The sequence below is a fragment of the Pteropus medius genome, unplaced genomic scaffold (assembly GCF_902729225.1).
Source record: "Pteropus medius unplaced genomic scaffold, Ma_sr-lr_union100, whole genome shotgun sequence".
NCBI lineage: Eukaryota > Metazoa > Chordata > Mammalia > Chiroptera > Pteropodidae > Pteropus > Pteropus medius.
This window is the reverse complement of record NW_024346667.1, coordinates 17,224,857-17,238,820: the sequence shown is the minus strand read 5'-3', so window position 1 is coordinate 17,238,820 and position 13,964 is coordinate 17,224,857. Positions and strand designations below refer to the sequence as shown.

The 13,964-nt window shown below is 36.4% G+C and overlaps 2 protein-coding genes across 6 annotated transcripts in view; one reads left to right on the top strand and one right to left on the bottom strand.

The window, feature by feature from the left end:
* Positions 1-13,964, bottom strand: part of CBR4 (carbonyl reductase 4) — a 100,043-nt gene that overhangs the window by 28,653 nt on the left and 57,426 nt on the right. The gene's annotated exons all lie outside the window — the stretch shown is intronic.
* Positions 1-13,964, top strand: part of PALLD (palladin, cytoskeletal associated protein) — a 316,986-nt gene that overhangs the window by 300,650 nt on the left and 2,372 nt on the right. For all 3 annotated transcript variants that reach the window (XM_039876334.1, XM_039876333.1, XM_039876335.1), the window contains 5 exons: positions 5,596-5,690; positions 7,533-7,665; positions 9,910-10,117; positions 12,349-12,514; positions 13,032-13,165. In XM_039876334.1, the coding sequence (XP_039732268.1) occupies positions 5,596-5,690; positions 7,533-7,665; positions 9,910-10,117; positions 12,349-12,514; positions 13,032-13,165 (736 nt within the window). The remainder of the gene's footprint in view (positions 1-5,595; positions 5,691-7,532; positions 7,666-9,909; positions 10,118-12,348; positions 12,515-13,031; positions 13,166-13,964) is intronic.

Sequence of the window (13,964 nt, the reverse complement as noted above, 5' to 3'; positions counted from 1 at the left end):
CAAAAGAGCTGTCAATGCCCTCATTCCAGGCCCCAGTGCACCAAATCCCAGGTCCGCCCCGTGGCTAACCCTCCCTGGGAAGAGAAGACAAAAAAGTGAGAAGTGGACCAGTTTACAGCAGATAGCCAAAAGCAGAGCCCTTCTAACAAAATATCCCGTTTCACCTGTGGTTGAAGCAGTGATATTACTGCTCTGAGGGAGCAAACATAGAACCCCGGAGGTCACAATAACCAGAACAGTTCCTAATGTCTGGAATTCCAACTGTCTCTCAAGGTTAGCTGATCCACCTAATATTCTAATTAAACAGGGTGGGACTAAAAGTACCTTTTTTTACCTGAATGACTAAAGGCAGGTACAGGAGGGGAAGCTCAGGATGAAAATCTCAGGAAATCCTAAAAGTGGGCATTCAGGACTCAAATTGAAATTATTGTGCGAGAATTTTTATACACATGGCACTTGATAGTAGTTGTTGTTCCAAGTTTCTGAGCAGTTTACCTGGTTGATTTTAAGAGTAAAACTCTTTTTCTATCTTGGGGTCTTTAGTAGCAGGTATGCAAATATGCCAGATGTAGGTTATGAGTTGTCACCTAGAAATGGGATTGAACTTCATTACCCATTATAAAAACAAAGTGGTATTTCAACCATGACAAGTGGCATACCATTTTTCTACCTGACACTTTGGCATGTTATCATTTGTTGCTGTAGGAATACTGTAATAGAAATGTTAAACTGTCATCATCTCAACTTTATAACATTTGTTATTACATACTAAATTATTTTGCCATTCTTGTAATTCATGAATTAAGACAATGATTTAAAAGAAGCATGATACTAGCAGGCACTGAAAAAAGTTTTCAAAAGTAAAAACTAAATTCTTTAAGATATATTAGTCCCAAAAACATAACGTAGTCAACAGAAAACTGAAGCTGACCCCCCACTTCCTTGATGCTCTGTTTACCTTGAAATTTTTTTACATTTTAAAAAAGTTTAAAAAAGGTTTGAAAGGGAGACCACTATACCTATTTTTTCTGGTACGCTGTAGCCTCCATAATGTGAATGACCAAGGGAAATAGAAAAAGGCTGGAGTGGAAAGATTGGTTCAGTAATGAAACACAGACAGCAGAGCTTTCCTGAGCAGTGGAAAATAATTACAGAAAGCAGCCAAAAGAAAGGGTGAGAACCAAAGAAAGAGGAAAACACCAAAGTTCAGCAGAATATTTTATTGAATATTTTTCCACCTGGGTTAATCTTTGGGGAATAAGAAACATGTTAGTTATTGTTGACGGCATCCAAATTCAGCTTGGGATAGAACACGCAGCTCTAAACATACACTAGACTGTGAATCATGCTCAGTGTATGCCGCGCAGGCAATTCTTGAGAGACCAAGGCAATCACATAGTTTAGTGAAATAATGAGTGATTGTGCAGTGTTACACCAAACATAGTGCCAAAATGACGATCACAAATACAATTTATTTTAGACTGTAATCCTATCTTTAAGACATAACTAAATCTAAACACGAATGTTTTACTTTGTTTTGTTGTGTTGCTAAGTTACTCTGTATTATTGCACTTGGATTTTGGAATGGCTGTTTTGCAGTTTGATTTGCTCTCAAAATACATTATGTATACAAGTGGCAGTCTTTTATAAAGATCTGTGTGCCACAAGTTAAATTTCATAAACTAGGAAATATAAATGTTATTTCCATATTATATAAATAATTGGCCTTGCATGAGGCCTCAAATAATCTTTATAAGATGGATGTTTAATACAATCACTTTAAGAATTCAAACTTATTACTTGTACTATAGCTTTAAATTCTGTGGATTTGTTTGGAATAGAAAAGGAACACACAGCTGAGTTAAATTTACAGTTAGTTTGTTGACTGTGTTTTGTTTTAGCATTGTAAGGTTGCCTGGCTCATTTCAAGCTTCACTTTAAACATTCACTTCCATTATTCATGTGTTAATAATAAAGCAGACAGAAATGAGAAAGTTAACAGCAAATGCAATAGCATTAATGTGCACCAGAGCCTACTAATTATTATGATTACTAGGGTTAATTGGCACATTATCATGATTAACATTATTTAATTTTCATTTTGTATGATCTTCCTCATACACAAAATGTTCAGACTTAAAAACCTGAACTTTCAATTGTGCACATTGGAGGCACTTTTTCAAAAATGCTTCACTGAATTCTGGATTTTTTTTTTTCCCCCCCAAATGAAAATGTCAAAATTATACAACTTGTCAGTTTGGATGGTTTTTAAATGCTCCTGGTCATTTACTGATCAGGCTCCAAGAAGAATCATGGGTCTTATGTGTTCATTTGTTAAAATATCTACTAGGATGCATCTGTTGGGTAATTTTATATGCTCCTGGTCATTTACTGATTAGTCAATAACACTATCAAACTAATAATTCTGCCTTCCAAGGATCATACCTTTCCCCTTTATGTTCAGAAGTAAAGGATTATGTAGGATTAAAAAGGTAGTGAATGGTAACATAGTCCTTTTTTTTAAATGTTGGGAGTTAAAGAAATATCTGTGTCAATACTGTGCGTATATGGTTCTAAGCAGTAGCAGTGAAAATCTTGAAAACATTGTAGTAATGTGTAACCTTTAAGAGTAGTATGGCAACCTGTTTATTTTTTTTGGAGAGAGAAAAAGAAGCATGGCTTATACGAAGCTTAGTCAGATGGTTAGAGCTGAGTAGGATATCTTTCATCTCATACCTTAAATGCAGCCATCATCTAAACATCTTGAATATACCTGTGTGCCTTTCGAGTGCTAGCATAAGTTAAAAAGGTTGATCTACTCTCCACATATTCTGCCTTCTGTGCTAAAGAGTATTTTACATCCTAATACAAAAAAAGGAAGAAGGGAGGGAGCGAGCAAGTTCCATTACATGTAGGAAAAAATTGTGTTTAAACAATTCTAAGGTACACTTCATATTCATTAGGTTGCTATAATTATATCCATATTCAGTGCTATAATTTTAACATTTTGAGCATTTACTATGTACAGAAAACACAATATCAAGTATTTTATGCCTATTAACTCATTTAATCTTCTTAAGGAACCCAATGTGGAATTAAATATATGGTTCTCTTTTACAGATAAGAAACACAGGCGGTTAAGTTACCTGCCTGAAGTCACTCAGCTATCAAGGGCAGAACTGGTTTACAAACCCAGACTGATGCCAGAGCTAGGGAGTGTCATACAAAGGTGACTGGGGTTCATCCCAGCATAAAGAGCACTGAGGGGCAGGAAAAATGAGACGCAGTTGTGGTACTCATTAGACTTATGGAATTCTAGCTAAGGTTGAAGAGCAGCCCGCATTTACATTTGCAGTCAAAATAAAGTTTACCACTGACGCCCATTTTCATTCCAAGTTGCCAATATAGAGAGTTCACAGAAGCAAGACGTGTTCTGTGTGTTCTGAAGAACTGCTTTCTGAGTTACAACTGAGAGTGGGTTGGGACGAGGACACCAGTGGAGGAAACACAGAGGAAAAAACCCCACAGCAGCATTCAGGGAAGGGCAGGAATCCAGGCAGTGGGGCTTCCAGAGGGGATATGCCCAAATCCTGGACTTCTTGAGGGCCATAACCACCCAGAAAAGGCAAAGACTCGTAGGGATATAATACAGATAGGAGAATTAGGAGTTACCAAATACAAAGAGGTGGTTGTAAAGAAACACTCTCAAGTAGTCTGACACCATTAGATATGTAACTTCCTCCAGCATTCACAGGATGTGCTATTGAGGTAACAGTTAAAATACTGCCTATCCTGAAAATTTCCAGGGAGACATGAAATATAACATTATGAAGGGGAATTATTTCTAACTTAGATTAATTGTATCTGAAGTTTAGGCCACATGACATAAATTCTCTTGCACTGAGCTTTTGGCAAACACTTGTGATTCCCTAAGCTAGCTTGAAATCTGAAAATTAATTTCATCGAACCCTTCCAAATCTGTACCTGCTATAGGTGTGACTTGCTTAGAAGACACCCATTATAAATTACCCAGCAGATGCATCCCAGTAGATACTTTAACAAATGAACATATAAGACCCACGATTCTTTTTGAAATCTGAGGACAAGACAGTATGTTTTGTTTTACACAAATACCTTCAGCTATATGGAATATATATGGAATATGGCTTCCTTACTATTTGTTTTGCTGCTTCAATAAACAATTTTAATTTGGATAGATTTTTCCTTGTGGTATGAAATCCAGAAGCTCCACAGGGAAATTAATATTAACTAATCACTTACGTGATTAGAAAAAGATATGAGTTAAATCTTTAACCTTGAATTTGGGGAAACAGATATTGGTTGCTTAAAAAAATTCCCTAACCTGAATTTGAGTCTTGACTTTCCAAAACCTTTGAGCAAATCACTGAATTTGTTCAAGCCTTTGTTTTTTCTTCTGCAAAAGCTGGGGCACTATTTCTGTCTCACAAGAATCTTGTAAAGATTAAATGATCTAACCTAAAATGATCTTGTAAATATCAAATGATATAGCAGTCTCCCATTATCCGCAAGGTATATGTTCCAAGACCCCCAATGGATGCCTGAAACCTCGGGTAGCACCAAACGCACATACTCATGATAAAGTAAGAAGTTAAAAACAACAACTAACAAAATAGAACAATTATAACAATGTACTGTAATAAGTTATATGACTGTGATCTCAAAATCTTACTGCATTGTATGTACACTGTGAATACACCGGACAAAGGGATGGTTCGTGGTCCAGGTAGGATGGAGCAAGACAGCATGAGATTTCATCATGCTACTCAGAGAACAATTTAAAACTTTAATATTGTTTACTTTTGGAATTTTCCATTTAATATTTTTGGACCACAGTTGATCGCAGGTAACTGAAATTGCAGAAAGTGAAACTGCAGATTAGGGGGACTACTGTTTTTCATGTCACAAATTATTAAATTCACCATTGCTGGTATTGTGTTATTATGGGTCTGAGACATTATATATGCATGGACCTAATTTAGGTATTTAACTGCTTCTTGGTTTTTAAATCTCAAATATGTTCATTTCATGCAAACATGGTTTCCTATACTCATTACACTCTCCTTGTCATCCCTATGCATACTTCTTACATGATGCCCATTTTATCATGCTGGCATCTCTCTCTTTTAATATGTGGTTTTTGGGAGGGATACCACAAACATTTAATAAATATGTTGCTGAAAAGATCTGACAGAAAACTAAAATCATCTAGTTTGATTTCAGATTTAATGACAACCAGTAGCTATTTGTCCATGAAACTGAGATCATCACAAGACAGTAATGTCCTGATGCTACATTTTACGACTCAGCTTCACCTGTTAGGGAGACTTGAGCAGATTACAAATCATTCAGTGAGGACTGTCATTTTAAATACCATCCTAGGTAAAACAGTAAAGGTTTTTTAATTCAGAGAAAATGTTTCTGACAGGGATTGATGTCATTACTAATATGGCACATTGGTTTGTTAATGTCTTATAGAGAACAGGAAAATAAACTTTGCTTAATGGTTATTTGTTTTACATAGCAAATAAGTTCTTTTCCTGATGTCTCGGACAGGGCCGCGTCAGTTGTACTGGACGGCTAATGGTACAAGCTGTCAACCAAAGAGGTCGCAGTCCCCGCTCTCCTTCAGGCCATCCGCATGTCAGAAGGTATCTCAGATGTTCTTTCTCATAGGTGTTACTATTATTACTGTAATTCAATACTATTAGAATCATAGTATGACCATAAAAGTGAACATAGTTTGAAGACAGAATGTGAATACAGTCTTAAAGTGTGTACAATGTATGGCTCCTTAATTACTGTGCTCCTTTGCTATTGAGAAAGGGGAAGGGAGCAAACATTTACTAACGTGTGCTAAGCCTGCTCAGATAGATATACTAGCTCAACTTTGTTAAATAGAGCCCAATTTATACTTGAAGAAATCAAGACTCGGTGCCTTTAAATGACAGTTACCTTAATGAAAATACTAGTAAATAGTACACAAATGTTGAAAATCAAACTCCTCTAACCAAGAGCTATATGGATTGACCATTATAAACTACTGCCATGAGATTTCTTAAAATCAGCTAGTCTGCTAATGTTCATTTTTTACTTAGTTCAAAACAGTTTTAGACCATAATATCTGCCATACTTTAAATGTTCAAAAAATATCTGTTAACTATAGAGTGTGCTTTTCATTCCCAGTAGCCCTGAGTTTATGCAGGGATGCTGATGAAATAATGGTAGGCAGGGATGGGGAAAAGATATCATCTTGGGATCCTATTTAAATATTTTACAGACAGCATGCTCAGATAGTCGTGACTATAAAATAGAGGCCACAGGTGCAAACACCTTTGGAGAGGAGAACACCTACTAAGTTAAACTCACAAAGGTATATAGGAAAAACTGAGTAAACAACAAACAAATGGTGTGTCTGTACTGCCCTGTGTGACTGGATCCACAGAGCCCTTTGTTCAACATCTGGAAGATAATTCTGGCATCTAAGCATGTGCAGATTTAATTCTAACTTGTTTGTGGCAATATCTGTTCACAGGATCCTAAGCCTTTATCTATGGCTGTAAACACATTTAGCAGCATATCCATTCTCTTGCTTTTCTTGTGGTCTTTAATATATTTAAGCTTTTCCATGTCTTAGTGTCTCCTAGAAAAACAAGTTGTTAAAATATGTCTGTACTTGAAGAAGAGTAAACTATATTTAAAAAGCTGATAATTATTAGCCTAATATATTATTCTTTTGTTCCTTCTTACTTTTTCTAGGTAAGTGTTTTTAAACTTACCTTCTAGTGATTACTGACAGAATTTAACATCTCGCTCTTAAGTCTTCCCTGTAATTACTTTAAATTGTATTGTTCTTTAAAGTACCTCTGGCCACATAGTTAAAAGCAAGAAACAGACACAAAATCTGGGAGATTTGCACAGTTTTATTTTAAAACAAAGCAAAACTTCACATCTTCAGGTTATCCGTGTCTTCAGGTACATGGATAACCGATATAAAAGAAAACTTGCCTAAAACTGTAATTCGTTTTCCTGATTAATATAATAAGAAATTTTTATTAGAAAGATATTCAATTTTTCTAAAATACTAAGAACTTATTTTCCTATAAGTTTAAAATCACAGCAGAAAGTTACAATTTTTTGTTTAAAAAGATTTGGTAATAAATGAGCAGTAGCTGCTGCTATTTCTCATACAGCTTTAAAAAGATTTAGGAAAAATATGTTAATACAGAGTGCGCCATTTTTTTCTTATTTCTCCTTTTATGATTTATACTAGCTTTAAGGATTAGGAGAAGAGAACTATTTAGACTTAAATTTATAAAATTCCAAATGAAACAAGATTTTGCTGAGTTTGAGTAAAAACCTTGGGAATAGAAATCAGGTAAGGATATTATATTACTTTATGTATTAGTTTTTAAAAAAACAGATGACTTAGAGCCTAAAAATAACTGCTGGCTATCCAACCACCCATCATCTATTATCTCTTTCGTTCTAAGGCCTCGTTCTAGATCAAGGGACAGTGGAGATGAAAATGAACCAATTCAGGAGAGGTTCTTCAGACCTCACTTCTTGCAGGCTCCTGGAGATCTGACTGTTCAAGAAGGAAAACTGTGCAGAATGGATTGCAAAGTAAGAGCTTGTTATTGCTTATAAATCTATAGTATTCCTTCTCCATTGTCATTTCTCTTTAGTTCCGTTTGGGGAAATTATTTAAAGTGTACATCTTTAAAATGTTTTCCAGCTTAAGAGAAAAAAGCTAGTGAAATATATGGGATGTTTATATATGGTTTGAAATCATTCTTTTCGTTTATTTTTAAATGTTTATTAAATATGTTCATTATGTAGAACCATATATATATCATACTCCAGAAAGTCACTGGGAGAGTTATCCCTTTAAGTTTCCCGTTGTTAAAAAAATAACTGTATTGAATCTGTCGTATGTCCTAATCATTAATTAGTTGATCTTCACTCTTTATTCATGCAATATCTACTCTGACTTTTGTTCCTCCCATTTCCTATTTCTAAGTGAAGTTAGAGTGGCAGCCTTCTTTCATCTATTCTATAGCAAGGCTTCTTAACCTAGAGTAGGCAGGTTCACTGCACCTCTGAACTCTGAAATTGCAAAAAAAATTGTGTGTGAAACAGCTCTTGTCAATTTCCCAAAGGAGCTTGAGGCCAAAAATGTTTAAGAATCTCTGAAATTTGTTTTTTTGGTTTTTTTTCCCACTATTTACTGATCTGAATTCAAAATTTAGCTCATAAAGATAAGATTTTAAGATTTGGCCTCCCTCTGCTGGTTCTCTTTGGAATTGCAGAACACAAGTTGTTTAGAGGATTTGGGCATTGTTTTTTTCAAAAGTAAATCTGGGCTTATAGAAATGTATAAAAAGAATAAAATGATCTGTTCAAATTATGACCTAATCAAATGACCTTAAATTCTTGATATCAGGCTTTCTTTACACAACCAAAAAGGCTGGGGTTAGAAAAGGGGCAGAAAAACCTGGCATTTCAGTTTGCCTTAATATGAATAGCTATATCCAGCTGGCACAGGTACATTGTGAATGAGGTGGGTTGAGAATGCACAGTGCTTTAGGCATCTCTCCTGCTAAACATACTGCGGCTTCAGTCCATGGCCCTCCTTGTCCAGGTTTTAACCCAGTAAAGTGGGAACAAGGAGTGCTACTTTATTTCTAAGCTTGGGAAGGGCCTAGAACCTGACCAGAAGTGTCTACTCCTAAATCTTCATACCACTTCCACTGACCTCCAGATAGGTGAAATGGGTGCATATGGAGAGTTGGGAGACAGCACGTGGAGACAGATGGGAGGACATGAGAACCTGGTCCTCTTAAAAGCCAATCTGCCTACTGTTGTTTGCTTCCAAAATCTCTTTGTCCTTTTGACCAGAAATTTAAATTTACCTTTATTTCCTTTAAATTCTCTAGACCTTTGTTTGCGGGAGGCATCTTTTAGGTAGTATAAGTGAATATTACATAGCAGGAATGGAATTTATGAGTTCTCTGGCTGATTTGGGCAGAGCTGGGACTTCAAAAGAATTTTATAGCCCAATGGACATATTTTTGTATGTAATTTCCCACTAGTAAATTTGGGGTGATGTAAAAAGGCCTTCTTTAATGGTGCTTTTCTTCCCATTCAAAATCAAGAGCAAAGCTGTAAAGAGTTGACAGATGGCAACCATCCTCACCCTTCACAGCACAGCTTATTTACTAGCAATTAAATGGGTTTTTGTCTGATCTCTGGTCAACACAACTGTCATGGTCTCAAGATTTTATGATGTTTCCATTCTGATGCTAATTTGTTGATATGGCTTTCTGGGTAATTTCCTATTCTTCTTACTCAATTTCAAGGATTATAAAATAATAGTAATAGGCCTACGTGCTGACAGATGCATTAACTAATGTCTCCATGGCTATGGCAACTCTTTGATGAGAAGCGTTATAGTGTATAAATGGGAGCCTGACCCTCTCAGAAGCCAAGCTGCCTAACTATTGCTGTTTGCTTCCCAAATCTGAGTATTTGTTAGTGCTATTATGGTTGAACATCTTTCTCCAAAGAGCTCAGGGCCTTGTGCTGCTGCCATCCCAGTAATCGTTGTAACCCTTGGTGAGATAAGATGATGACAGAAAAATTTTTTTAATCCCCATTTCACTTTTCTCTAGGTTGTGTTATAAGGAATGTTTAGAAATGAGCCATGCATGCTTAGGAAGCCACTGGAAGGTTTTAACCAAAAGACTAACATGACCTGATTCTAAAAGCCATCTCCTGTCCTACCAAAGGAGGAATTTAGGCTGGATTCTTAGTTGTCGATTTCATTGTTTTAATATTAAAGAAATTTATATGCATTTCCTTGTTTAGGTCAGTGGATTACCAACCCCAGATCTAAGCTGGCAACTAGACGGAAAGCCAGTCCGCCCCGACAGTGCTCACAAGATGCTCGTCCGTGAGAATGGGGTGCACTCTCTGATCATAGAGCCTGTCACATCACGAGATGCCGGCATCTACACGTGTATAGCCACCAATCGAGCAGGACAGAACTCGTTCAGCCTGGAGCTTGTGGTTGCAGGTATGCTTGTCTGTGAATCCTTTTTCTCTCCCAGAATGAACATCATATTTAGAAAAATAAACTAATCCTGCATTAGTAACCAATATGGAAAATAGCCAATTAGGACATGTTATAAGGTACAGAAGATCACTGACTTTTCTTCAGTGTAGCCATTATTATTAATCTTTCTTCCACTAGCCTAGCAAAGAAAGAAAAGGATCTTGGTGCTTCTTGTGAGGAAAGCACAGCAGCAGCATGGGCTCCAAGACCAGACTTAACGTATAAGAATATGCCTGTGTATAAAGTTCTCCATCTTTCCCTAGTTTTTAAAGTAGCATGCACCAATTTCAAAATTTGAAAATTTTAAACATTACCCCAAATGTCATAGTCATATTCAGATTTGCTTTTTAATTGATTAAAGTCTTACCCTTAGATAAGGACAATAAATTTATGGAGTTACATCATCTTTAGGAGCTGAGCATAAGACTGATATTCTCTTTTTAAAAAGAAACAATGTTTATTTCTTACACCTCTGTTTGCAAAGCACCTCATATACACAGTATTCATAACAGCCCTATGAGGTAATCAGAGCAAATTTTCTTATTTAAGTGGCTTACCCAGGGTCCCATTAGTCAGCTGAGGGCCAGACTCAAATGATTTGTTGACTCCTAGTGCTCTTCCAAACAGTGAGCTGCTGAGCTCTTTCAACAAATAAAGTAGCAATGAGAATAAAACCCAGGAGGTCTTAATAATAGCACAAAGATGTTTTTCACATCTGGATTGTGGTGCTATGTGTTAGCTATGCTTTTAAACTCTGTGTTAAGTATTCGATATTACTAGGATTGATTTCATTCATTCCCCCAACTATCCCTCATCAGACTAAAACCGATTTTCTCTTGTTAAATGTTCCCCCAACTATCCCTCATCAGACTAAAACCGATTTTCTCTTGTTAAATGTGCTATCTGTCCTTCAGGACTGACACTTGAGGGTCTGAGACATAGACATCTCTATATGACTCAGGTGGCACTTCTGTTAGAGGATGGCAGAGTGCTGTTACTGAAAGCAAAGTCTTTGACAGCAAATCTCAGTTCCAAGCCCTGCTCTCGTTTACTGGCTCTGTCCTTTGGCAAATATATAACATCTCTGCAACTCAGTTTCCCCATATGTAAAATGGAGAACGTAATGCCTCATAGTATCGATGAAGCTCTGAATCACCAGTACCCTGCATAGCAGTGCTCCAAAATAGTAGATGTTAGTTTTATATATATTTTATATTCTTTTCAAAGTGAAGTCTATTCCCCCAAAATAGCCTAGGTTAGATAACCTTCTACATAGTTCAAAGTCTCAGGTATTTAAAAATTTCAGGTAGAATTTTTATCTTTTTCACTTGTCTCTCCTTGGCTGCTTCGATATATTTGTCACTCTAGAGGATGAGAGTGGTGGAAAAAGACATGTTAGTAGCTCAGAAGAAAATAACTAAACCTATTTCTCTGCAATTGTTTCTATCTCAGATCCAAGAAAACAATTTCCCATTGAATGGTGATACTTAGAGTATTATTAACAATAAGCTCTGAATTTTTCAGACTAATGAAGCTCGCTCTTTTTTATGGCTTCTTTCAAGGTAATAATTAAGTTGTCTTTTTTATAGCCCTAGAAAGAATACAAATTGAAATTTGTAGGACGTACATTCCTACTTTATAGGTAACTATTTTAAAGCTACCAATTTTAGATGACGATGCCTCTCCTTTATTCCACCCCCCCAACCCCTGCCACCCACACTTTAAATTCTATGGTATGTTCCAATTAAGCCAGGACTTAAAAATCTTCATAGTAAACATTTCAGACAGCAGGGAGGGAATCTAAGTGAATCAGATTCCTCCTCATTGTCACTAGGTGGCAGTGATTGGTAAAAGCAGAGAGTGCACAGTAACATAATTAGTAATGAAGCCACCCCAGATGCTAGCAATGATTTAGGGGTCTCATGCAGCCTGTCAGACAGGCATTCCGTGCAGCAGATGGCCAGTGGACTGTGTGGGGCTCTCAGAACTGAATTAATTGAAGAAATGAGCGGAATGAAGCACAGGAACCTTTCTTAGTAAAAGAATAATTTGGAGAGAGGACTAGCGTCGTACCACCTGAAGTGAAAAATGGTGTCATAAAATATATATTTAAGCAATATTTCAAAAAGCTTCTGAATTCTTTGTAGTACTCCTTTTACCTATCAGTGATAGATCATCTCATGTTTTTGTAGCTAAGGAAGCACACAAACCTCCCGTGTTTATTGAGAAGCTGCAAAACACAGGCGTTGCTGATGGGTACCCAGTGCGACTGGAATGCCGTGTTTCAGGAGTGCCACCGCCTCAGATATTTTGGAAGAAAGAAAATGAATCACTCACTTACAGTACTGACCGAGTGAGGTGAGAATACACAGTGACTTAACCCAATCCTTAACTGGTTGGTCCTAATGACACATAAAAAGATACACTTTCTACAGCACATAAATCTGTATAAAAGTCATGCTATTGATGATAGCAAAGACAAAAATATTTACCCTAATCTATAATTAAACTTTTATTTAGAAAGAAGCTATAATGGTATGTGATGAAGCACATTATAACTTAATATAATGATTTTTGTGTGTTTATACCTAAAAGAAAAGAGTTCATTTGCTTCAGTGGTGACAAACTATTCAGTGGTTTTGTAAGGGCAGATCCTTAACTAGAAATTAAGTGCACAGATTTATTCAACCTCTTGACGTCTGCTCTTCTCTCCCATTAACTTTAATGGGGCCAGTAGCCTCTCCAGAATAAGTATGACCCTATTATCCACTACTTGCACAATTCTGTTTCTAATGATCTAATTAAAAATAATGCTTCGTGTCCAAAGCCATTTTTTAAAAATTTAGAACCCTAATGACTTTATCCTTTTCTCCAGCATGCACCAGGATAATCATGGCTACATCTGCCTGCTAATTCAGGGAGCCACAAAAGAAGATGCCGGGTGGTATACAGTGTCAGCCAAGAATGAAGCAGGGATTGTGTCCTGTACTGCCAGGCTTGATGTTTACAGTGAGTGCCACTTCATCTCATCTTGTTGCATTTATGCATTAAATTATGAAAAATTAGATATCTGGAGAGCTAATTACATTACTTTAATCTTATATAGTGGTTTTTGGCCAAAACTTTCATATTGCTCTTTCTCTTTCTATTTATAGTTTCTCAACATTAATAGTGAACTACACCAGGAGAACAAATACTCAAGTATCATTCAGGAACTTTGCACTATTAGCAAAATATGCATGTTGATTTATGTTGGCTAGTCAGTTGTGGCTTCCTTACTCAAGCATCCTTAGGCGTTAACAGTAGGCAAAGGCATAACCACGTTTTCCACATTATTGTTACGGTGTTCTACAAATGATTGTCTAACATTTCTTCTACTATAATCTTATCACAGTGTCTTAATGCACTCTAAATGTGTGTACCATTGGAATGCATACTTATGTGGCTTGGTGCTTTTCCCATTAATGTATCTTAAAGCAGCTGAGCAATAGGTTTGTGCATTTGTCTACATGCATCCTAAAGAAAATCATTCCTATTGAATTTAAAACTGGTACAAAAGCATTATGTGATCTGTTGACATAAAACTAACTAGAAGTTAAGAATTTCATTCCTTGAATAATGACTTTGTGAGGATTTTAAGGAAATGAGTGACCTCATCCTCCTTTTGATCAGTGTTAAAACATCCATCCAGAATACCAAACTACTCTAATTATTGTGGCATTGATACATTTTGAGCTCTCAAGATTTTTTTTCAGGCGGGAGAGGTGTATTAGGAAACTTAAGACTACTTCAAGGGATTCCCTGTGCT